General features: G+C 45.8%; 1 protein-coding gene and 1 long non-coding RNA gene across 2 annotated transcripts; one reads left to right on the top strand and one right to left on the bottom strand.

The window, feature by feature from the left end:
- The first annotated feature begins 3,769 nt into the window (after positions 1-3,769).
- LOC122462706 lies at positions 3,770-13,008 on the top strand. Its single transcript, XR_006285408.1, has 3 exons — positions 3,770-3,846; positions 4,905-5,021; positions 12,890-13,008. It is a non-coding gene; the product is annotated as an uncharacterized LOC122462706 (long non-coding RNA).
- Positions 6,501-19,338, bottom strand: CCN5 (cellular communication network factor 5). Its single transcript, XM_027829528.3, has 5 exons — positions 19,024-19,338; positions 15,819-16,035; positions 12,846-13,097; positions 12,052-12,254; positions 6,501-8,691 (listed from the first exon to the last, which is right to left on the bottom strand). Exons 1-5 carry the CDS (start codon positions 19,081-19,083, stop codon positions 8,668-8,670), a joined length of 756 nt encoding a protein of 251 aa, XP_027685329.1. The 5' UTR covers positions 19,084-19,338; the 3' UTR covers positions 6,501-8,667.
- Positions 19,339-23,306: the final 3,968 nt, after the last annotated feature.

The raw sequence follows: 23,306 nt of genomic DNA, 5'->3' as shown, positions 1-23,306 counted from the left end.
TCTGTTGTGTGGTATGTGGTTGTTGGTGAGTATTTGCTTCAGGTTGGGGGGCTGTCTGTAGACAAGGACTGGCCTGTCTCCCAAGATTTGTGAGAGTGTTGGGTCATCCTTCAGGATAGGTTGTAGATCCTTCATAATGCGTTGGAGGGGCTTTAGTTGGGGGCTGAAGGTGACGGCTAGTGGCGTTCTGTTATTTTCTTTGTTAGGCCTGTCCTGTAGTAGGTGACTTCTGGGAACTCTTCTGGCTCTATCAATCTGCTTCTTCACTTCAGCAGGTGGGTATTGTAGTTGTAAGAATGCTTGATAGAGATCTTGTAGGTGTTTGTCTCTGTCTGAGGGGTTGGAGCAAATGCGGTTGTATCGCAGAGCTTGGCTGTAGACGATGGATCGTGTAGTGTGGTCAGGGTGAAAGGTGGAGGCATGTAGGTAGGAATAGCGGTCAGTAGGTTTCCGGTATAGGGTGGTGTTTATGTGACCACTGTTTGTTAGCACTGTAGTGTCCAGGAAGTGGATCTCTTGTGTGGACTGGACCAGGCTGAGGTTGATGGTGGGATGGAAATTGTTGAAATCATGGTGGAATTCCTCAAGGGCTTCTTTTCCATGGGTCCAGATGATGAAGATGTCATCAATATAGCGCAAGTAGAGTAGGGGCGTTAGGGGACGAGAACTGAGGAAGCGTTGTTCTAAATCAGCCATAAAAATGTTGGCATACTGTGGGGTTGTTTCTGAGGCTGTGGATGGCATTGTGTTCTGCACGGCTGAGGTTATGGGGCAAGTGATGCTGCTTTTCCACAATTTCAGCCCGTGCACGTCGGCGGAAGCACTCTATGTGGAAGTCCAGTCTGCTGTTTCAACCTTCAGGAGGAGTCCACCTAGAATCCTTCTTTTTGTAATGTTGGTAGGGAGGCCTCTGTGGATTAGTATGTTGCTCAGAGGTATTTTGGAAATATTCCTTGAGTCGGAGACGTCGAAAATAGGATTCTAGGTCACCACAGAACTGTATCATGTTCGTGGGGGTGGAGGGGCAGAAGGAGAGGCCCCGAGATAGGATAGCTGCTTCTGCTGGGCTGAGAGTATAGTTGGATAGGTTAACAATATTGCTGGGTGAAACAACTCTGACATCATAATCAAAAAGGCTGACAAAGAAGGTGCTGTTGTCATCATGAATAGGTCGGAATATGAACAAGAGGCTGCTCGGCAGCTCTCCAACACCACTTTCTACAAGCCATTACCCTATGATCCCACTGAGAGTTACCAAAAGCAACTACAGCATTTGCTCAAGAAACTTCCTGAAAAAGCACAAGATCAAATCCGCACAGACACACCCCTGGAACCCCAACCTGGGATATTCTATCTACTACCCAAGATCCATAAACCTGGAAATCCTGGGCGCCCCATCATCTCAGGCATTGGCACCCTGACAGCAGGATTGTCCGGCTATGTAGACTCCCTCCTCAGGCCCTACGCTACCAGCACTCCCAGCTACCTTCGAGACACCACTGACTTCCTGAGGAAACTACAATCCATCGGTGATCTTCCTGATAACACCATCCTGGCCACTATGGATGTAGAAGCCCTCTACACCAACATTCCACACAAAGATGGACTACAAGCCGTCAAGAACACTATCACCGATAATGTCACGGCTAACCTGGTGGCTGAACTTTGTGACTTTGTCCTTACCCATAACTATTTTACATTTGGGGACAATGTATACCTTCAGATCAGCGGCACTGCTATGGGTACCCGCATGGCTCCACAGTATGCCAACATTTTTATGGCTGATTTAGAACAACGCTTCCTCAACTCTTGTCCCCTAACGCCCCTACTCTACTTGCGCTATATTGATGACATCTTCATCATCTGGACCCATGGAAAAGAAGCCCTTGAGGAATTCCACCATGATTTCAACAATTTCCATCCCACCATCAACCTCAGCCTGGTCCAGTCCACACAAGAGATCCACTTCCTAAACACTACAGTGCTAATAAACAATGGTCACATAAACACCACCCTATACCGGAAACCTACTGACCATATTCCTACCTACATGCCTCCACCTTTCACCCTGACCACACTACACGATCCATCGTCTACAGCCAAGCTCTGCGATACAACCGCATTTGCTCCAACCCCTCAGACAGAGACAAACACCTACAAGATCTCTATCAAGCATTCTTACAACTACAATACCCACCTGCTGAAGTGAAGAAGCAGACTGGTAGAGCCAGAAGAGTTCCCAGAAGTCACCTACTACAGGACAGGCCTAACAAAGAAAATAACAGAACACCACTAGCCGTCACCTTCAGCCCCCAACTAAAACCCCTCCAACGCATTATGAAGGATCTACAACCTATCCTGAAGGATGACCCAACACTCTCACAAATCTTGGGAGACAGGCCAGTCCTTGCCTACAGACAGCCCCCCAACCTGAAGCAAATACTCACCAACAACCACATACCACACAACAGAACCACTAACCCAGGAACCTATCCTTGCAACAAAGCCCGTTGCCAACTGTGCCCACATATCTATTCAGGGGACACCATCACAGGGCCTAATAACATCAGCCACACTATCAGAGGCTCGTTCACCTGCACATCCACCAATGTGATATATGCCATCATGTGCCAGCAATGCCCCTCTGACATGTACATTGGTCAAACTGGACAGTCTCTACGTAAAAGAATAAATGGACACAAATCAGATGTCAAGAATTATAACATTCATAAACCAGTCGGAGAACACTTCAATCTCTCTGGTCACGCGATTACAGACATGAAGGTCGCTATCTTACAACAAAAAAACTTCAAATCCAGACTCCAGCGAGAAACTGCTGAATTGGAATTCATTTGCAAATTGGATACTATTAATTTAGGCTTAAATAGAGACTGGGAGTGGCTAAGTCATTATGCAAGTAGCCTATTTCCCCTTGTTTTTTCCTACCCCCCCCCCGCCCCCAGACATTCTGGTTAAACTTGGATTTATGCTGGAAATAGCCCATCTTGATTATCATGCACATTGTAGGGAGAGTGGTCACTTTGGATGAGCTATTACCAGCAGGAGAGTGAGTTTGTGTGTGTATGGGGGTGGGGGAGGGTGAGAAAACCTGGATTTGTGCTGGAAATGGCCCACCTTGATTATCATGCACATTGTAGGGAGAGTGGTCACTTTGGATAAGCTATTACCAGCAGGAGAGTGAGTTTGTGTGTGTGTGTTTTGGGGGGGGGGGGGTTGAGAAAACCTGGATTTGTGCTGGAAATGGCCCACCTTGATTATCATACACATTGTAAGGAGAGTGATCACTTTAGATAAGCTATTACCAGCAGGAGAGTGGGGTGGGAGGAGGTATTGTTTCATGGTCTCTGTGTATATAATGTCTTCTGCAGTTTCCACAGTATGCATCCGATGAAGTGAGCTGTAGCTCACGAAAGCTTATGCTCAAATAAATTGGTTAGTCTCTAAGGTGCCACATGTTTATTACTAATGTTAGCAAATTTGGTGCAATCCCAGACTATTCAGGTAATAGGTTCAAGGTCATTTAGTTACCAGCTCAAGGTATTAAAGAAGGTGACTGCAAATACTCAGCTGTAATGAGCATGTCAGTGCCAGCCCATTCTCAGTCCTGCCAAACCGTGGCAGGGTGTGCTACCTCTTTAAGAAACAGTCTGAAACTTACAGCCAACATAGCGTGAGTTCACTCAAGGAGCACCCTGCCACACCCTGGGGGCTGGGCTATATAAACAGGAAAAGGAAGCTGAGTGAGAGAGGGGGGGTATGGTTGTTATTACAGGTGTAGACAGTCAGATCATAAGTCTGGCTCCTAGATGCTTTGTTTCTCTGACTGTAAGTTTGGTGGCTCTGAGCTAAGGGTCTTATGAAGAGGGTTAAGTGGTTCCTTCTTTGACCCAGCACCCAAAGGAAAGGGAGAAAGCCTACCTCAGTCCCAAAACAATAAAAGAACTAGGCACTCTGGTAGCTGGGTTGGTTTGGATGCATTCTTAAAGGGGACTTTTTGTTAGTTTGGTTTGTCTTCCCCCTTCTAGGATTCTGTGAACAACCCCAACCATTCAAAAATCAGAAGCCAGGCCCTATTCTGATACTTGCACAAAAATCAGGGAATTTTTAAAAACAATACATTAGAGTTTTGATTTGCCTTCTGGCTTTGAGCATTAAGGGTGACCTTTTCAAGCTTTTCTCCAGAACCATGAGGACTAGAAACTTACTCTTCTTTAAAAAATGAGACCTGAGGTTCTCACCTAATCACGTGTGCAGTGAGCAAGGGGTCTTCTTAAAAACACCAAATATTGTGAACCTCACAATTAAATTACAAGAGTTGGTTACACTGCATTCTATGGAAAGAACAATCTTTCCAGTTCATTTGCATGTATTCATTTATTATATAGATATTTCCTGCTTAGCTAATCAGTGAGAAATGGCATCTTGCCGAAAAAATAAAGGATAGCAAAGAGGTATATTGAGTCAGTAGTAATTGAGATAAGAATTTCAGGTTTCCTTTCAAAAACTGTGAGCCGTGGATTTTTTTATCAGTGTAAGAGATGAATTTGAGCAACATTTGAAAAGTATTTAATAAAGGTACCAAAGAGAATTAATTATAAGTTCTTATTGCATGTGCAGCCTGAGCTATGCTCCATTTTTCTGTACAGCTGACTGAAAAACATAAGACATTTTTTTCACCAGTTATCTATATACAGGGACATGGATCAAAATTGTCAACATATTTTATCAAAAGGGGTCACCTTAATGAACAAAGAGTACCCACATTTCATATAGACATAATGTGTTTAAAGAAAGCATTCCAAAGAGATTTACTCCATGGCTTGAAATGCACTGTACTCTGCTGGTTAACAAAGAGTATGACTAGAGTTATGCATATTTTTCAGTGAGCATTGCACACTTCTCAGCCAACCACAGGTCAGTTTCACCTTTGGCAGCTGTGCACTGTCTGCAGGAGAGACAAGTACCATCTGTTGTTAAGACTTTTGTTTCTGCACTCCCAGGTGTGTATTTTGGTGCTGTGTTCACGTGTGTGTGTGTGTGTGTGTGTGTGTGGTAGGGAGGGGGATCAACTCTGATGATGACATTTAGGGAACACAGCCCAAAATGTGGAAAAATATTGGTCCAGATCGTGTAGTCAGGGAGTCAGTGGAGATTTAGCTTGAGTAAGTGCTGAGTTAAGGATGGAGAATTCCGCCCGTAATTTCTCAGGAAGATGAAGAGTGGTTAAAGTAATGTGTATTAATGTTAACTTGACACAATGAGGGAGAGTGAAATGATATTGTAATTTAAATCATCTACACCCCCCTCCGCCCCCGTGCCCAAGTGGTACGCATCCTCATGTACAGAGGCACAAACTAATGCATATACACACAACTCAGTCATATGTGTGCCTGCCTAAAGATATAGCCACAGTCCAACAGGTACAACACATACAGATACATGCACACATCATCATCTTTTTTTTCTGTGTTTGTCCAGTGCCTAACTCAGTGGGGTCTGATCCATGGCTGGGACTCCTAAGTGACACAGTAATACAAATAATAATAATACTATTCATCCATGTACACCCCATGTACACCCCAGCTGGTACAGATGCATGTATACAGAAATATAGCAAATTAAAATAGAAACCAATGTAAAGATTTAACAGTGTTTAAGAAACATTGAGAGGCGGCAAACAGCTGACAAAATCTTATGAAATTTTAAATGTTTTTATTTTGCCTGCGTTTCTCTTATCGAAATTTAAGCTTCCTGAACTGCAGACATATCCAAGCTGTTTGGGCCTGATTCTGATCTCATTTATACTAGTGTAAATCAGGTATAACTCCACTGATGTTAGTGAAGATTCACCAGCGTAAAACTAGTGTGAGATCAGAACAGAGCCCACTCTCTTTAAGAGATGCACTAATACAATCTATGCAGCTAGGTGAGCACACTTTTATTTTCAGATTCACAAAAACAAAACTGAAATTGCCAGATCTTGCCTGGATTCATAGTCTAAAACACAGCTCTGTTCTAGTTGCAATTCACATTTGTCCATGGGATGAGAAGTGTGTTGCCTCTGCAGATTTAAATCAAGGCCATTAGAGGGCATTTAAACTTCAGTTTTGAATAACCCTAAAAGATTATCACTCTGAGAAAATAAAGCTCGGGATGCCTGCAGAATAACTCTCCTCAGCTGCTCCTGCTGGAACAGCCCCTCCGTGTTTGAAAATGGCCCTTTCCCAGTTTTGTGGTTCGTTTGCTGTTTTGCTGCCTTTCTTTTGGCCATGGACTTTAGGTTTTTGTGCTTGGATATTAGGTGGCATGTCCGGAGCTTCGGAATGGGATCACCAGTGTGTGAATTCCTTGTTTGCCTGGTTGAAAGACATGCCAAGCCACTGGTATTGTAGACGGAATGCAGCGATGCTAAAGAGAATGTTTTCTGCTGGATAGGAACCTCATTGTTACTTTCAGAGGGAAGTATTTTCAGAGAAGGAAGGTGAATTAAAACTATCATAAGGAAGACTCCTGTTCTGATGACAATTTGAATATGTGCTATTTATTTGTGGTAGTAGCTGGATATAATGAGCTGATTGTATGTGAATCATAGAACTGTACAAATCAGAGATAAGAACTTATGGTATTAGGTGCCATCTAGTCCTTTCCCTGAAGGTCCGTACAGAATTGTTCCCTACAGTGTTTTTTCTAATGTTTGAGACAATCAATGTCTTGGCATTAGCTGGCAAATTAAAACAAAGCAGAGCAGTATGTGTGACATTTGGGTGAAGGAGCAGCATTGTTGATGCACCCCTCACTTGTGTGTGCACAAACCCTAATGTATACGTGTATCAGGAGTTGGCTGCAGGCATGTTGGGCCTTTGAAAATCTGGCCAGTAAGAAATATATCAAGAAATCATCCCCATACCTTGGAAAGAAGCATTCCCCTCCTTGCAGGCTACATCTGGAGAAGTAGAAGGATTTGGGGTGGCCATACCTATTTCTTGTTCTAAACGTTTTGGTTTTTTATTCATACTTCAATATAAAAGTTCCCAAACTTTTTCTGGGCAACTGTGCCAAGTTAATGGACTCTGAGTCATACTCTACCAGCAGGTAATGATTGCTTCCATTTGACAGTATCTACTCTAACCCCCGTGGCGCTTGGCCTGCTTCATGCTCCTGTCTCACAGTGGTGAGCAGCCGAAGCTCTATGGAAGGCGCACAACCAAATGGAAGGTAGGCCCAGCAAAGAGACTCATCCCAAGATAGAGAGGGGATCCTAGAGTACCAATTGCAAAGGCCGCTGAAGCATAGGCGCCGACTTCTCTGGTGCTGGTGGGTACTCGACGCCCCCCTGCCCCGACTCCACCCCTGTCCCACCCCCATCCCAACCCCTTCCCCAAAGTCCCCAGCCCAACTCCGACCCCTCCCTGTCCCTATTCCAACCCCTTCCCCAAATCCCCGTCCCAGGCCCACCTCTTCCCCTGAGCGCACCGCGTTCCCGCTCCTCCCCCTCCCTCCTAGAGCTTGTTATGCTGCGAAACAAGCTGTTTCGCGGCAGCAAGCACTGGGAGGAGAAGTGGGGACCCGGCGCGCTCAGGGGAGGAGACAGAGGTAGAGATGAGGTGAGCTGGGCCGGGGTGGGGAGCTTGACTGTCGGTGGGTGCAGAACACCCACCAATTTTTCCCCCTGGGTGCTCCAGCCCCAGAGCACCCATGGAGTTGGTGCTTATGCGCTGAAGCACCAGTGATGCTGTGGGTACTGCCCCAGAGCTTGGGAAGGCATTCACTGCTTTAGAGCACGCATCGGGATAATCCGAGCCAGACATTCCCATAGGCAATGCTGATAGCCGAGCGTTCCATACGGGACCCTAATACAGACAGAGGAGAGGCAGAGATCTGCTAACCTTTAATAATGCTTTTAAATCCATGTACAGGGAATTGCGCTCTTCAGCACTCTCAGGGCCTGATCCAAAGCCCACTGACATCAATGGGAGTCTGTCCATCGACTTCAGTGAGCCTTGGAGCCAGCCCGGAACGCCGAGCACATTTGTGTCTGAAGATCCAGCCTTACTGTACCCTCCTTGCCTCCCTTACTGCAGTGACTGCTCCATTTGAGCATTTCCTGGGGGATCCCGGCACTCCTAAGAGATCCCTTCGTGCGGGTAGCCAGAACCTGCCTGAGAGTGACAGCTCCAGGCTCCACATACAAAGCTAACTCCAGACTAACCCCATTGCTTAATTCTGAATGATAAAAACCTACTTGGAAAAGCAGTGACAGCCTGGCCTGCTGGGGCATTATAATTACTCTCCCACAGAGGGGATCATGCATGATCCCGTGAGTGACTGTACCCACACAGCATCATTTCCAAGGGACAGACTACAACAGCGGTCACAAGCTGGCAATAAGCTTACGTTGCCACTGCACGGTTTAAAATACACCTGGCAGGATTTCCCCACATTGTCAAGAGAAACCATAATGGGCACGAGCAAGAGGCCAGGGATCTTGTTCCAGATTCTTCATCCTCCTTTGCAGCTGAAGTCAGTCAGTTCTTCCCTAGCTTCATTGGGGGTAGAACACCCATTTCTGCTGCAACCGTAGCAACCTGGGCTTGGGTCAGTCTGAGATGAAGTCTTGACACCAAAATCTGAACTGTGTGGGCGGGGCTACAAACCACCTCCTCTTGCCCTCTGGAAAGACACAGCAGACAGTGTAACTTTTCTCTTACCCACTGACAGTGTACAGACAACCCGGAGACTAAAGCATCTTAGAATTGTTTCTCTCCTGTCTCTATCAGTGACATGTCTCTCAAACCTGAGTGAGAATGACCTGTGCACTGAGAGAGGAATCTCTCATGGCGTTCTAACCGGATGTCACTGCTGTGCTTTAACTTCAGGGACATCACAGATTACCTGAGTTTATTATCCTGCAATCATCCTGGGAGTCGGAATACTATTTTCTTCAAAGGCAGATGATGTCTGGGATGGCATCTGCCCTCTGGCCCATTGATACTGCTTAGTAATTATGCCTAGAGTCATGCTTCACCATCCCCGCCACATGTGTGCCAGAACTAACTCCATTTAACACAAGCAGATAGACCAACATTTTCTCCAGGCTTCTGCCTGCCTTCTCTTTCTGTATCCACCAAATATGTATTTATATGCAGTACAACTTTTGTGTTTAGAAAAGCCCTTACACAGACAATGATGTGTAACTCTACCTCCTGTTGACTTCTCTTTACATTCTGTGGGCCAGATTTCCAAAAGGACTTTCTCCCTTTATGGGAGGAATTTGCACCCCCACTTCTATGTCTGCAATTGCGTTGCAAACACAAATCAAGTAGTTAGAGGGGCAAATGCTCAGACTTGTGCCTGCAATTCATTTTGCAGGCGCAAGATTGGTGCCACATAGAATCATAAAATCATAGAGTTTAAGGGCAAAAGGGACCATTATGATCATCTAGTCTGACCTCCTGCACAACGCAGGCCACAGGATCTCACCCACCCACTCCTGTAACAAACCCCTGACCGATGTCTGAGCTATTGAAGTCCTCAAATCATAGTTTAAAGACTTCAAGGTGCAAAGAATCCTCCAGCAAGTGACCCGCGCTGCAGAGGAAGGCGAAAAACTCCCAAGGCCTCTGCCAATCTGCCGTGGAGGAAAATTCCTTCCCGACCCCAAATATGGCGATCAGCTAAACCCTGAGCATGTGGGCAAGACTCACCGACCAGACACCCAGGAAAGAATTCTCTGTAGTAACTCAGATCCCACCCCATTCAACATCCATCACAGGCCATTTGGCTTATTTACCGCTAATAGTCAAAGATCAATTCATTGCCAAAATTAGGCTACCCATCATACATCCCCTCCATAAACTTATCAAGCTTAGGCTTGAAGCCAGATATGTCTTTTACCCTCACTGCTCCCCTTGGAAGGCAGTTCCAGAACTTCACTCCTCTGATGGTTAGAAACCTTCGTCTAATTTCAAGTCTAAACTTCCTGATGGCCAGTTTATATCCATTTGTTCTTGTGTCCACACTGGTACTGAACTTAAATAATTCCTCTCCCTCCCTGGTATTTATCCCTCTGATATATTTTTAGAGAGCAATCGTATCTCCCCTCAACCTTCTTTTGGTTAGGCTAAACAAGCCAAGCTCTTTGAGTCTCCTTTCATAAGACAGGTTTTCCATTCCTCGGATCATCCTAGTAGCCCTTCTCTGTACCTGTTCCAGTTTGAATTCATCCTTCTTAAACATGGGAGATCAGAACTGCACACAGTGTTCCAGGTGAGGTCTCACCAGTGCCTTGTATAATGGTACTAACACCTCCTTATCTCGACTGGAAATACCTCGCCTGATGCATCTCAAGACCGCATTAGCTTTTTTGACAGCCATATCACATTGGCGGCTCATAGTCATCCTATGATCAACCAATACTCCAAGGTCCTTCTCCTCCTCTGTTACTTCTAACTGATGCGTTCCCAACTTATAACAAAAATTCTTGTTATTAATCCCTAAATGTATGACCTTGCACTTTTCACTATTAAATTTCATACTATTACTATTACTCCAGTTACAAGGTCATCCAGATCTTCTTGTATGATATCCCGGTTCTTCTCTGTATTGGCAATACCTCCCAGCTTTGTGTCATCCACAAACTTTATTAGCACATTCCCACTTTTTGTGCCAATGTCAGTAATAAAAAGATTAAATAAGATTGTCCTCCTCTTCCTCATCACAGTCCTGGCCAGGGGGTCTCTGGTGTATTATCTAAACCTCTGCATTATCCAAATCCCTTCCTGGTTCCACACCAAGCAGAGGGCATGTATGTCATGTATGTCAGTGGTTCTCAACCTGGGGTACGTGTACCACTGGGGGTACACAGAGGTCTTCCAGGGGGCACATCAACTCATCTAGATATTTGCCTAGTTTTACAACATACATAAAAAGCACTAGCAAAGTACAAACAAACTAAAATTTCATACGACTTGTTTATACTGCTCTATATACCATACCCTGAAATGTAAGTACAATATTTATATTGCAACTGATTTATTTTATAATTATATGGTAAAAATGAGAAAGTGAGCAATTTTTTAGTAATAGTGTGCTGTGACACATTTGTATTTTTACGTCTGATTTTGTAAGCAAGTAGTTTTTAAATGAGGTGAAACTTGGGGATACGTGAGACAAATCAGACTCCTGAAAGGGGTACAGTACTCTGGAAAGGTTGAGAGCCACTGATGTATGTCATGCTGGGGGACAAGGAAGGAATTCAGATAATGCAGAGGTTTGGATAATATGATTTTGGATAAACAGCAGTATACTGTATATTGATTTAAGAATAATCACACCCCCAACTGACTTAGTTAGACCAGTACAAAAGTCATTGGGTAGGCCAGTCCTTAGTGTGAGCATAACTTACCCTGTAGGATGGTGACAGCTAACGCTACTCACAGGAGGTATTAAAAGGTGGCCGATAAAGAAGGGAAGGCCCACAATGGCACATTAGTTTGCCATTTCAAACTTCCAAGTGAATGTCACAGACATTCTTTGAGGGGTTCATAGCTTAATAAAAAGCTCTATTCCTGGGATCAAACTGGCTTCAGCTCAGTCCCGATTTGATGTAGATGACACTGATAATAAGGAGAAAACATCAGGGGACCAGGGGAGTTGTGAATGCACCTTCTGTCAGAGGGTATGTCCAGGCTTTGCCAATTCCATTAGCAGTCTCTGGGTAATGTTGGACCCTTCACTGCTCTTGGAGTCACATAGTTAGTGGGCAAAAACTCAGGTTTGCACCACTCAGTTTAGTTTCAGGTTTGGATTTTCTAGCTGCAGTTTGTGCTTGCAAAAAGGAGACAGCCTTTCTGAGAACCTCACCCTGGCACACAGCTAACTGGTGACTGGTGCTTGTGTGGTCACAGGCTGCTAAGAGGGTTACAGTGGTCCTTACGTCGGAGTGGTGGTTGGGATTTCCTTTTTCTATAAAATCTGTTGCCAACTACAGACCTGCTAGCAGTGTTTTACTGGCTGAAGCCCAGCACTTACTATATTAGATGTTCCTGGGAGAGCCTGGCAGGGTCTAAGCATGCACAAACGTTGGTGAGTTTCGAGCCTGCAGTACCGATTCTGGTTTGACACCCGTGTAGAAATCCCCATGCCACAGGTTGCAGAGCAGGCACTCCACGCTGTGCTCCATTCTTCACAGAGGTAGGAAAAGCTTGCTGATGCTGTCCCAGGTGGCCTAAGCACTGGACATGGAAAGAGACTTTTAAGCCACACACAAATGTACTTTGCTCTGGGTCAGTGGTACGAATCCAGCCCAGGCTGGTAGTGACCAAGGAGCACCAGCAGTCTGTGAAAGGAGTTGGGGGTGGGGTTTCTCCTTTTGCTGTCCGAGGTTGATGAGTGAATGGGCCATGTAGACCAGGGGTTCTCAAACTGGGGGTCGTGAGGTTATTATCTCAGAGGTCGCGAGCTGTCAGCCTCCACCCCAAACCCCGCTTTGCCTCCAGCATTTATAATGGTGGTAAATATATTAAAAAGTGTTTTTAATTTATTAGGGGGGGTCGCACTCAGAGACTTGCTATGTGAAAGGGGTCACCAGTACAAAAGTTTGAGAACCACTGATGTAGACTGATCTGTCATCCCACCCTTAGAGGGCTCCCTCCCGAACAAAGATAAGGCATTTTTAGGTACTGTTGCTTAGTTGCTCACTGTTGCAGGTTACACAATGTAAGGAACCCAATTGCAAGAACAGGTTCCATTTGGTTTAACCCTTTCAATGGTGAATGTACCTTCCAGGGATGTTACTTTACCTATAAGGGCACTCAGGACTTTACCTGGCTTGGCATCCTGAAGGAAGTGACTGTTTTGCTTCTCACAGATCCATTCCTGACAGCACTTCCCTGGGACCGCCACACGCCTCGGATGGGGACAGTCCGGAGTGGGCAGGCGGACATCCTCGCTGCAGAGGGGAACGCAGGTAAAACCTCCGTCTGAGCAGCGGCACTGGATTTTACAGCTGGGCTGGAACACCTCACCGTCTTGATAGATCTTTCCATTCACCTCGCAGCTGTCGTCTCCCTCCTCAACTGCAACCAACATCCAGAGTAACCCAATAGTAACAAAGCAACCAATCAAACGCAGAGAGAAGGACTCAGGTTCCACTGAGGGCAAACATACAATAATTACAAAGGGGACTCCGTCATTTGTGGGCTCAGCTTAGGGCCTGATCCAAAGCCCACTGAAATCAGAGTGTCTTTCCATTAACTCCAAAGGGCTTTGCATCTGGCCCAGAATGGCCAGGTGAAGGAGGTAACCGACCAGATTAGCCAGGTGGTTGGCTTTGCTGGGGCTGTGATAAACTACAGTGTCTATCTGGTGAGCTCCTCATGCCAGGTATTGCGTTTTTCTCCTGGCTCAGGGGGTGGTGATCACAATGTAAGTGCCTGGACAAAGAGAAGTAGCTGAATTCTCTCTGTTGACCACCATGCATGCTTGTGGCACCGGATATAAATATTAAATAAGAATAGAGCTGGTCTAATAGTGATGTAATTTATTTTCAAATAAACCTTTTAGTGCAAAGAATTCTTGGATTAATTATTTAAAGAATATAATTTGTCCCTCTGCAGAGCTGGTGAGAGAATGAAAACAATGATGTGTGCTTAATTCTGAGACAAATGCCAAAATGCGTCGGATAATTTATTCACGATGAATCATTGGACCAGCACTAACTAATAAATAAATAATAACCATCAGTGTGTAGCACGTTCTGCGGGGACACTCAAAGTCCAGACTTCTTAGTATTCTCAGCTGCCAGGTGGTAGCAGCCAGCCACTGGGGCCGCTCACCAGGATCCCTCATCAGAGGCTGAGCTCATTCTGTGTGCATCCAGCCCATTTCCTCAGCTGAGCCTGGAACCTGGACCGTCACTGGCCACAGGCAGAAGCTCTTGTAGGGGATTCCTCACTGGAGCAAGGAACAAGACAACAGGAGTTTTGCTGCGTTTCTCTTGAGAGGGAGTCACTCACAATATGATTGACACACTGAATGTAAAGCTCTCAGGCTGCTGCCTCCCTGTTCTGGGTGGAATCAGAACCCCAAAGACTTCCTCTTGGGGCAAGTCTGCAGTACAAAATTAAGTCAACCTAAGTTACATTGATGTGCAACCAACTGCAGTAATTGAATCGCTTTTACATGTCCACACTTCACTCCTTGTGTTGGCAGTATGTCCCCTCACCAGGAGCGTTTGTGCCCATTTAACTGTCAGTGTGGGGAATTGTGGGATGGCTTGTGAAGGCCACAACAGTTGATGGAAGGAACACAGTGTTACACTGACACCGTGTCAACCTAACTACATTGACCTAAGTGCTACTCCTCTTGCAGGGGCGGAGTTAGTGAGTTGGTGTCGTGGGCGAGTTACATCAGTGGGAGAGACATTTTAGTGTAGACACAGAGTTAGGTTGATATAAGCTGCCTTACATTGACCTAACTCTGTAGTGTAGTGTAAACTAAGCCTTGAAAGTGGTGCTGGCTGTGCCAACTTCCCCTGGGTGGAAAGTACTTTTGAGGAGCAGCAGCCACATGGTCCCATGGCCCATGTGCTTTGAAGGTCTCATTTGAGAAGATAGAAGGGGAGCAGGTATAGGACAGGACCCTATTCTCATTGCCTGTGTCATCAGCAGGAGAAATGTACCCTGGCAGAGATGTACCCTGTGTGGGATCGTAGGAAGCTGTGTTCTTGCCTGAGAGGGTCCTGAAGGGATAAACTAAGATTGAATTGGACTGAAGAGTGTCAGGCCACTGAGAGAGTGATTGAAGAGTGTGTGTCTGTGTGTGTGTGTGTGAGAGCGACAGACAGAAAGAGAGAGAGAGAACAGCTTCTCAATAGAGTCTATTGCTTCTCCTCCAAAGGGGTCCCATCCTCCTTCCCAACCTTCTTGCCTGCTTCCTTGTAAATTGCTCAGAGAAGAGGTTCATCAGCCTACGAGAGAACCATGGACACTTTACTTTGCAAATGTCCTTCATGTCTGCAAAGTTTTAGGACTGTGACAGCCCAGCTGCCCCCTAGCACAGCACAAAGCCCAGTGGTATGGGAGCTTAGGTACTATGGTATTGAGCATCCCAGAAATACCTAAAAAAGACAGGTAAGTCCTCCAAACTAGCAGCAACTGCCATTTCTTGGGAACCCCCCAAAGGAAGTGTTTCCGTTGCCCATTAGCTCTTGTGGGGAAGGTTTGATGTTTGCTCAGCTCACATCCCTGTCAGCTTACTTGAGCTCTCGGAGGAGGACAGGAACTCAAGGAGTGTTTGTTGAGTTTGTTTACGCTCCTGTGAGAACTCCAGATAGAACAGAAGTTGATGATGTGGCATAAAAGTGTGTCTGTTCCCTGCGCTGAGGTCAGAGCCTTTGTTTAACAGGCATGTTTTGGGGTTAAATGTTGGATCTGGGGTTCCATATAAGCATGTTCCAGATAAATTTCAGCCCTCTCTACCCTGGGACAGTTGTTTCCTTTGCTAGCTCTGTGGGTTGGTTGATATTGGGGACATTTCCCTCAAAATTCTAACTGGCTTTGAAACCGGGTCAGCAAAACCATCTTGCAAACTGGTTTGAGCTACAGCGCAGAGCAGACACCAGGCATCCAGAACCACTTTTTATTAACCACTCCCATGACAGCGGGTCAGGCTACCTGGTCTGGCTGCAGCTCCCAACCGTTTTAGGATGGGGTTAGCTGAACAGGCTGGGATTTGGGGGAGACATTCCCCCGGTGTCAGCCAGGCTTTAATGAAAAGAGTGAGAGGAATGTGCTCACAGTTGCAGGTTCCTCCTCTCTCCAGGCGGGCATCACTGTAATCACAGATGAGGCCCTGGCTCCGATCACACACATTGAGGTGATTGCAGGGCTCTCCCAGCCGTCGCGCGCATATCCTGCAGCAGCCGCATCCGTCCAGAACCAGAGGGGAGCCGGGAGGGCAGCGGGGCGGGATCCAGGGGCAATAACATGGTGTCCGGCAGAGCTGAGTACAGACCTGCGGAAGCAAAACCACAAGTGTTCACAAAGGGTTTTTCCTTAGCTTGATGCTGCAACCTTACAGTGAATCCCACTGAGTTCACCTCAGGCTTGCCAGGGGTTTAGTTTCATAGGGGTCAGGGTTTTATTCCCAGCATGACTCAGGAGACTCTGCATTCCACAGAGAGACTTCAAGATAGATCTGAAAACAACTGTTCCTATAGGGCTTGATACCACAAGATTCTGAGCATCTTCAGCCCCCACAGAAACCAATGAGATTCGAGGATGCTCAGCACTGCACAGGATTAAGCCCCAGATTAGAAATTACTCAGAATGAATAGCAGGGGGCATCCTATGTACTGGTCCAGTTTTGATTTAACAAACCAATGAGAATTGGTCTTACTGCATTGTCTCTTTATTTCCTCCAGTACCTGAGTCTCCCTCTCTTTCCCCCTTACCTTAATGACCATGTTTTGCAGTGAGGCCTTGGGAATGTCACATAACAGCTTTGTGCCTCAGTTTCCCCATTGGTAAAATGAGGTAGATAATACTGACCTGCCCTGGAACAGGGGTTTGAGTTAATTATTTTTTACACAGTACTTTGAAAATGTAAAGTACTAGGTAAGCATTAAGTATTGTTACCATTTTGGTACTTTAATGGGAGTTTAGCCTGAGAACAGGCAGTAAGGACTGAATAGAAACTGAGTCACAGCCTCAAGACTTGGCCCAACAACAACTCTACACACCAACACAGTGTGGCTGTGCAAAAAATGATGCAGGTGTTAGACAACAGCTCCTAAGTGTGTTACATTGTTAATAAGCTGTGCCGGTCTGTCCTGTTGTGGAGCGGTTAAAATGTGAGTTATTGACATACAGTAGTACATTGGAACAGCTTCCCTGCAGGCATTACATCGTATCAGACCAGTAGGACATCTTACCATCTTCTATGGGTACCCAAAATTAGGCTTGCTTAATCAAATGAGTGAAACTAAATGAGTGTCACTACTTCTTGCTTTGGCCCCTAGTGTGTCCTTAGTGATGCTCTGAGCCCTAGCTGCTGCAGCCTCTGCACCAATTTGGCCAGTTGTGCAAGTGGCACACTTGGCTGAAATTTTCAAACAATGGAAACTTAGTTGTGCTTGGAAAATATAGCTGCTCAGATAGAATGGATAATTGCTTAGGAAAGTTTTTGCACAAATGCCTATTTGCATGGACAGTCAGCTGATTTGCAGTGCAGTGACCTGCAGGAGTTTAGGTAGATAGATAGATATAAATATCGATTATCCATTCTGCATGCACAATTACCTGTGTGCAAATATATTTCGCAGACACAGGAAGGGCCCTGTTTGCAAATCTGGCTGTGAACATTAATATGTTATCACAGAAAAAATATCAGGAGCTATTCATTTGTATTTTTCAAGTGAATTCATTGCTGGTGAAAAATGCTGGATTGATAGCCCTCTTGTGTACAACATGAACAGCAGCAGAGTAAATTTCCTGAGAACGCACACTGCCCCTACCAATGTGTCATGCATTCCTGCCTACTAAATGAAGCCAGAGCAGAGTTTAGTCTCCATGCTGATTCAGACCTTGGCTTTTCTGCTGTGACTGACAACGAGGGGAGCAATCCGTGGATTCCACTGGAATGTTCATATTAATTACCATTTTCCTTTCCCTCTTTCATTAGCAGCATGTCTCATGGCAACACCCTCCCATTCTGCAGCGTACACCTGGACAGACTGGATCTTGGTGCTGCTGTTTATTTTCCTCATCAGCAGCAGTGCCACTCACATGATGACCCTTTATCTCCCTGTAGTAACTTCAATGGCAGGCGCGAGAGTCAAATGTATCCAAGATAGCTAGCACAATCCCCTCTTTAATACACTTCTGTTATTTAATTATGTTTTTACTGAGACAAAAAGCGTAGTGAGATTTACAGGAATAACAATAGGTACAACAGCTACAGTTACACTGGCTAGGATGAAATAACAAGAGCTAACAATCATCATTCTTCAGGAAATAAGTTGAGAGCTACAAGGGTCAGGAAGAAATTTTTCTTCATGTACAGCTTTGTCCAGATGTATCTTTATAATGGGTTTTCATTTTCCTATGAAATATCTATTATAGGCCACTACTGGGGAAAGATTATCCAGATGATTGATCTGATCTGGTTCCATTAATCCTGTTTTCCTCTGTTCCTTTGTAGTTAGCTTGTCCTTAGATGACAATTTGTCCTAATGATTAAAGGCCAAAAGTATGCGGGTTAAAATTCAAACAGGCATCACATTGCAATGATCTCAATGCTTGTGGTGTGTCCAACTTGAGGAATTCAAGCAGCATTTCAAGAAATTTGCAACTGAAAAATTCAAAAGTTTTAAATTTTCCTGCTCTTTGCAAAGGGAATTGTTTCTCACAGCACTTCAGATTCAGGAAAAAATTTGGTTTTAGAGCAACCAAAATCCTGTAGGAGGCATCAGCTGTACATGTGCTTCACTACATCTTGGGAGTGAAAACTGGATAATGACTGAGTAATCCTGAAAAAGCAGTGCGGGTTACTTGGCTCTGTGTCCCCAGAGGCTTCAGTGCAGGACAATGAATCTGGAGAAGTAGGTCTATAAACCATTACATACAATTGTCTGCAGGTAGCAGGTATGCATGCTGGAGCCTTGGACACAATTAATAATGGAGATGGGTCATGCATATAGGTCCAAACTTACCTTTGTTGTCATTCCTCTGCCTTTAGTGGAATTGCACTAGAGATACACGTGGCTCATTAATTTTAAATCATTGCTACTTAATTTAACATTTTCCTGATAGTCATGAACTCCCTGCCTCTACCTTCAAGGGGCTGCATGAATATGATACATTCTGCAGCATGCATATTAATAAACTTGGTAAGATCTTTGAATTGTTGCAGTTACAAAGCTAGTTTCTATTGGTTACAGGTTGCTCTGTAAGTAAGAACCAAAAGCTTCCTTGACTAAGAATAAAGCCCCCACTTCCTTACCTTGGAAAGGACGCAGAGAAGAGAGAAGAAGAGAAGCTGCTTTTCCAGTTGGCTTCTCATGCTGCCTTACTCTCTGGCACTTCAGCACATCAGTCCCCAGGCACTTTGGAGGCAGCAATGTGTTTGCAGTTTTAAAAGTCTCGGAGTAAGGTCCTGCTGGTGTTTATACTCTTCCCTGCTCTGATGTCACTCACAGGCTCCAATATAAACATGAGTAGGTTTGGACAAGCATCAAGATTTTTTTTTTCCCCCCAAACCCACATTCCAGCTGACATTTCCACTCACTTCAAGGTGAGAATGTGCAGCCCACTGAGAAAGCAAAAAGAAGGGAGAGTCTCCCATGGGCTTGAAGGAGCAGGAGAAGCAGCAGAAGAGGGGAGAATGGGCTGTACTAGAATGCAGGAAAGTGTGCACAGCACAGAGAGACTGCAGTAGGGAATGGCAAACTGGCCATAGCTGAGGTTGGTATGAAAGCTCCATACTTAGTTACCATTTCCTGCTGTTTCAGACTCAACGTGAATAGAACCTATTTGTTTACTGAACTATTTCCCTGCTGATTTTGAATTTCTAGCCTGCAGGACCTATTCATCCCTGGATTTGTACGTTAAAAGTGATTCCACTTTTTATAAACCTTTTTCTGGAATATCTGCCCCATTCTCACATTTCCTGCCAGTGGAAAATCAACATACACAGATAATCTGGCATCCCCCCCAAACTCGTGACCAGGACGTTGGAACAACCAGAGAGAAGCCTGCCCCAGGGAATCCATCCTAGGTTTTACACTGAGCCCACATGCTGGGACAGGACTTTGAAAGTGGAGAGGGTCAGGGTGCTGTGTTGTTACTCAGGCAGTGTGGATATCTCAGGGTTATGTACCGCACTCACTATGGAAGTTCAATGAGTTGCTTTAGGCTCCCAGAAACTGAGGACACGAAGTTTGCAAGGTGAGCTTCTCTCACTAATTTCAGGTTTATCTCCTCTAAGTCGAGGTGTTGCATTAACACTGGAGAATTGGTTTGTTGCAGTGGCTCACCAGCCTGTTGCACAGAGCTTCTGTTGCTGAGAGAGGTTATTTAAAGGGTGTGTTCAGTTTTGACTACATGCAGGTGTTGGTGTCTGCAAAGGGCAGGTACAAGGGGCATCTGAGGGCCTAAAATCTGGCCCTTACAGCACTGTTGCCAATCCCTAGTGTTGAAAAATGGTGAGGCAGGCCCTAAAAAATCATGAGATTTTTAAGCCAAAATTTTGAGTGCTTTTTATTTGCCTTCTGGTGTTAAACCATTTGGGCGGTGGGGTTCACAGTCTCCAGGTTTTCTCCAAAACCAAAAGAGCTAGAAACTTACTTTAAAAAAAAGAAAAGAAAAGAAAGCAGAAATTCATGAGTCCAGGAGGTGGGGCTTTAAGAAAAATACCAACTATCTCGAGACTTGGGATAAAATCATGAGAGTTGGTAACACTGGGGCGGGGGGGGGGGGGGACTATGTTGCCATTTGCCACTTCTAACAGGACCTTGCATAGAGGGATGGGCATGATCTCCACAATCCAAAGGGGAGAGCACGGTACCAGGGCTGGATTAAGGCAATCTGCCATAGATATACCATGACACTGAGTCCCTTGTAGCTCTAACCCCATAGTTCCACTCCCACCCCATTGACCCCACTGAGGACCATCCAGGGGTCACATATTGCCCTCAGTCTGGTACTACTGCTGGTAGGGGACATCTCCTAAGGTCTGTATCCTACCTTTGATTGAGGAACACTGGTACAGCAGGGGTCAAGAAAGGATTCTCCCCCGTTGTATTCTGGGGTTTTGTTTTGTTATCTCCTTCCTCTGAAGCACCACAGATGGCCACAGCTGGAGATGGGACACTGGATGGGGTGGGCCGGTGCTCTGAGGTGGTACACAGAATTCTCTCTCTCAGGTGCTGGCTGGCTGGTTCTTGCTCATGTGCTCAGAGTCTAACTGACCACCGTATGTGGGGCTGGGAAGGAATTTTCCACCCAGGTCAGACTGGCAGTGAGCTTGGAGGGGTTTCAGTTTCTTCTGCAGTATGGGGTGCGGGTCAATTGCCAGAATTATCTGGGTGCATTTGATCTAATAAATTCCTTGCCATTGCACAGGCATTGGACACTAGTGCACGTTGGTCCCTCCTATTCTTCTGAGGTCTGTGATATTTTGGTCTAATTTTGGTTGTTGGGTTTAGTGGGCCGGTGCTGGGTGGTGTTGGGGTCCTGTAATACTGGATGATCTGGTCGTCCCTTCTGGCCTCAAGATCTGTGACTCTGATTCCAGTGTGGGCTGCATGTGTTAACTACTTCTAGTGATGCCCTGTATGCCAGTCATGGTATGGAGCTGGTGAGATTTCCCCTCGCTCTGTGCCTGATGGAAACCACTGGAACCATTATTTGTATGTCTTTGTATCAGTGTTTACTCTAAAGTGAAGTAGAGGGCTAAAATGACAATAAGCAGGAAAAGACATTTTTCTCTTTTTTCCTGGGTGCAAACTGTCAAAGCCCTCATGTCATTGAGATTGCCTGAAAGGGAAGAAAAAAATAAAAGAAACTTTTGTCACTGTAACATCAGTCTTAGATCTCTGCTCCTGTCTTTTTGCTGTACAAGCCTTCTGCATTGCTTGGTACTTGAAAGCAGATGCTACAAAGAATACGCAAATGCTACCAGGAACATATCTGTTCTTAAAACTTAGAGCAGGAATGGAAAGAGTGGATCAAGAAAATACTTGGACATTTTCAGTTACCAACTTGATTCTCCACCTCCTTATTACCCAGCTGTCTGTGGGAGTTCAATGTTCTAGCTCAGCAAAGCATTAATTGTAAGCAATGTGTTAATGAGACCTTGTCCTCTGTGCAGCTATAACCCCACCTCCCAAAGGCAGCTGTAAAATCGTACAGAACAGAGGGCAGGAATTCCCATTATTCTGGGCAAAACCGATAGTCTCCCCACTTCAGGAGAGGCTGTGTCAGACAATCAGGGTCTCTTTCTCAAATCTGTTATCACTCAGAGACGCGTTTTTCAAGTGGACTGGGCAGGCTGGGTTGAAGACCGTGTAGGGTCCAGTAGAGGCTTGGGCTGCACTTGTTCCAGTTATTCTTTATCTCCTTACAAGCAGCCGTGTTCCTTGGTGGAGCAAGGATGCCGCTCCACAAGCACCCGTCAGTCGAAACCTGCAGTAAAAAGGCTTTAGCCAAGTTGAGCGTTCCACCTTGTCTTCTGTTTCTAGCTGTCTGGAGGGAGCAGTTCTGGTGAAGCCTCAAAAGCTTCCAGGAAAACAATATGCTGTGTTGGAAGCTACGCTGCTCTGAGCGTCACAAGGCCCCAGGCAGGCCGCTGGAAATGGCAGCAGAAGAAGAACCCCACGTCAGTTACTCCTTGAGAGTTGCTGAAAGGTTGGTCCGCGCCTGGCTCAGGTGCAGTGAGTTAATTAATTATTCCCGTCTCTCTGTTCGTTATTAGGGGAGGCTGATAACTGGCAACACGTCCAGCTGCAATGTAGAAATTACGCTGGCACTGCGTTCATGGAAATGCGATCTCTGCAGTACGCTCTCTGCTCTCTTCAATTAGCAGCTTCGAGAGCAACTCGTTACAATGAATCAATTAGCAATCTGCCCAAGGCCTCTGGGTTTCTGACAGGGCTAAAGAGTGCTCCAGCCACTGTGTGCTGGAGTAGAGACGCATGGAAAAGGCTGGGGAGCCAGTGAAGCTCCCCCTCCACCCATCTTCACCGTGCCACAGAGTGTAGCCTCGCTATGAGGAGGAGCCTTCCCTTGTCTGTGGTAGATTTACGATCCTTTCCTGGATCAAGCATGTCCCACCTCATAAAAGTCAGCCCACATTCCGTGTATCGCTGTTACTGAGGAAATAGCTGCACTGGGCACAGGTGAGCTGCTGCCAGGAATACAGCCCTGCGAGCCAAGCACCTCCAAGCACATGCTGGACGTTAGTGATCATTGCTGCCTGCCTGGGGTAGGGCGTTGTTGCTACAAGGCGGGGAAGGGAGGCACAGACAAGCAAGGGGGCTTGTCCGAGTGAGTGGGAGGCCTGGCAACATGGTATGGGCTTGTGGTTCGGGCACAGGACTGGGGCTCCTGAGAGCTAGGTTCAGTTCCTGGTTCTGCACCAGACTCTTGGTGTTATTGCAGGCAAGTCACTTAATCTCAGGTATCCATCAGTTAAATGAGGATACGAAAGCTTAATTTCTCAATTCTTTGTCTGGCTTCCCTAGTAAGCCTGGGGGGATCAGGTCTGTTTCCTTCTACATGTGTGCA

Source organism: Chelonia mydas, chromosome 13 (assembly GCF_015237465.2).
Source record: "Chelonia mydas isolate rCheMyd1 chromosome 13, rCheMyd1.pri.v2, whole genome shotgun sequence".
In the NCBI taxonomy this organism is placed as follows: domain Eukaryota; kingdom Metazoa; phylum Chordata; order Testudines; family Cheloniidae; genus Chelonia; species Chelonia mydas.
This window is presented reverse-complemented; position numbering and strand designations above follow the sequence as displayed.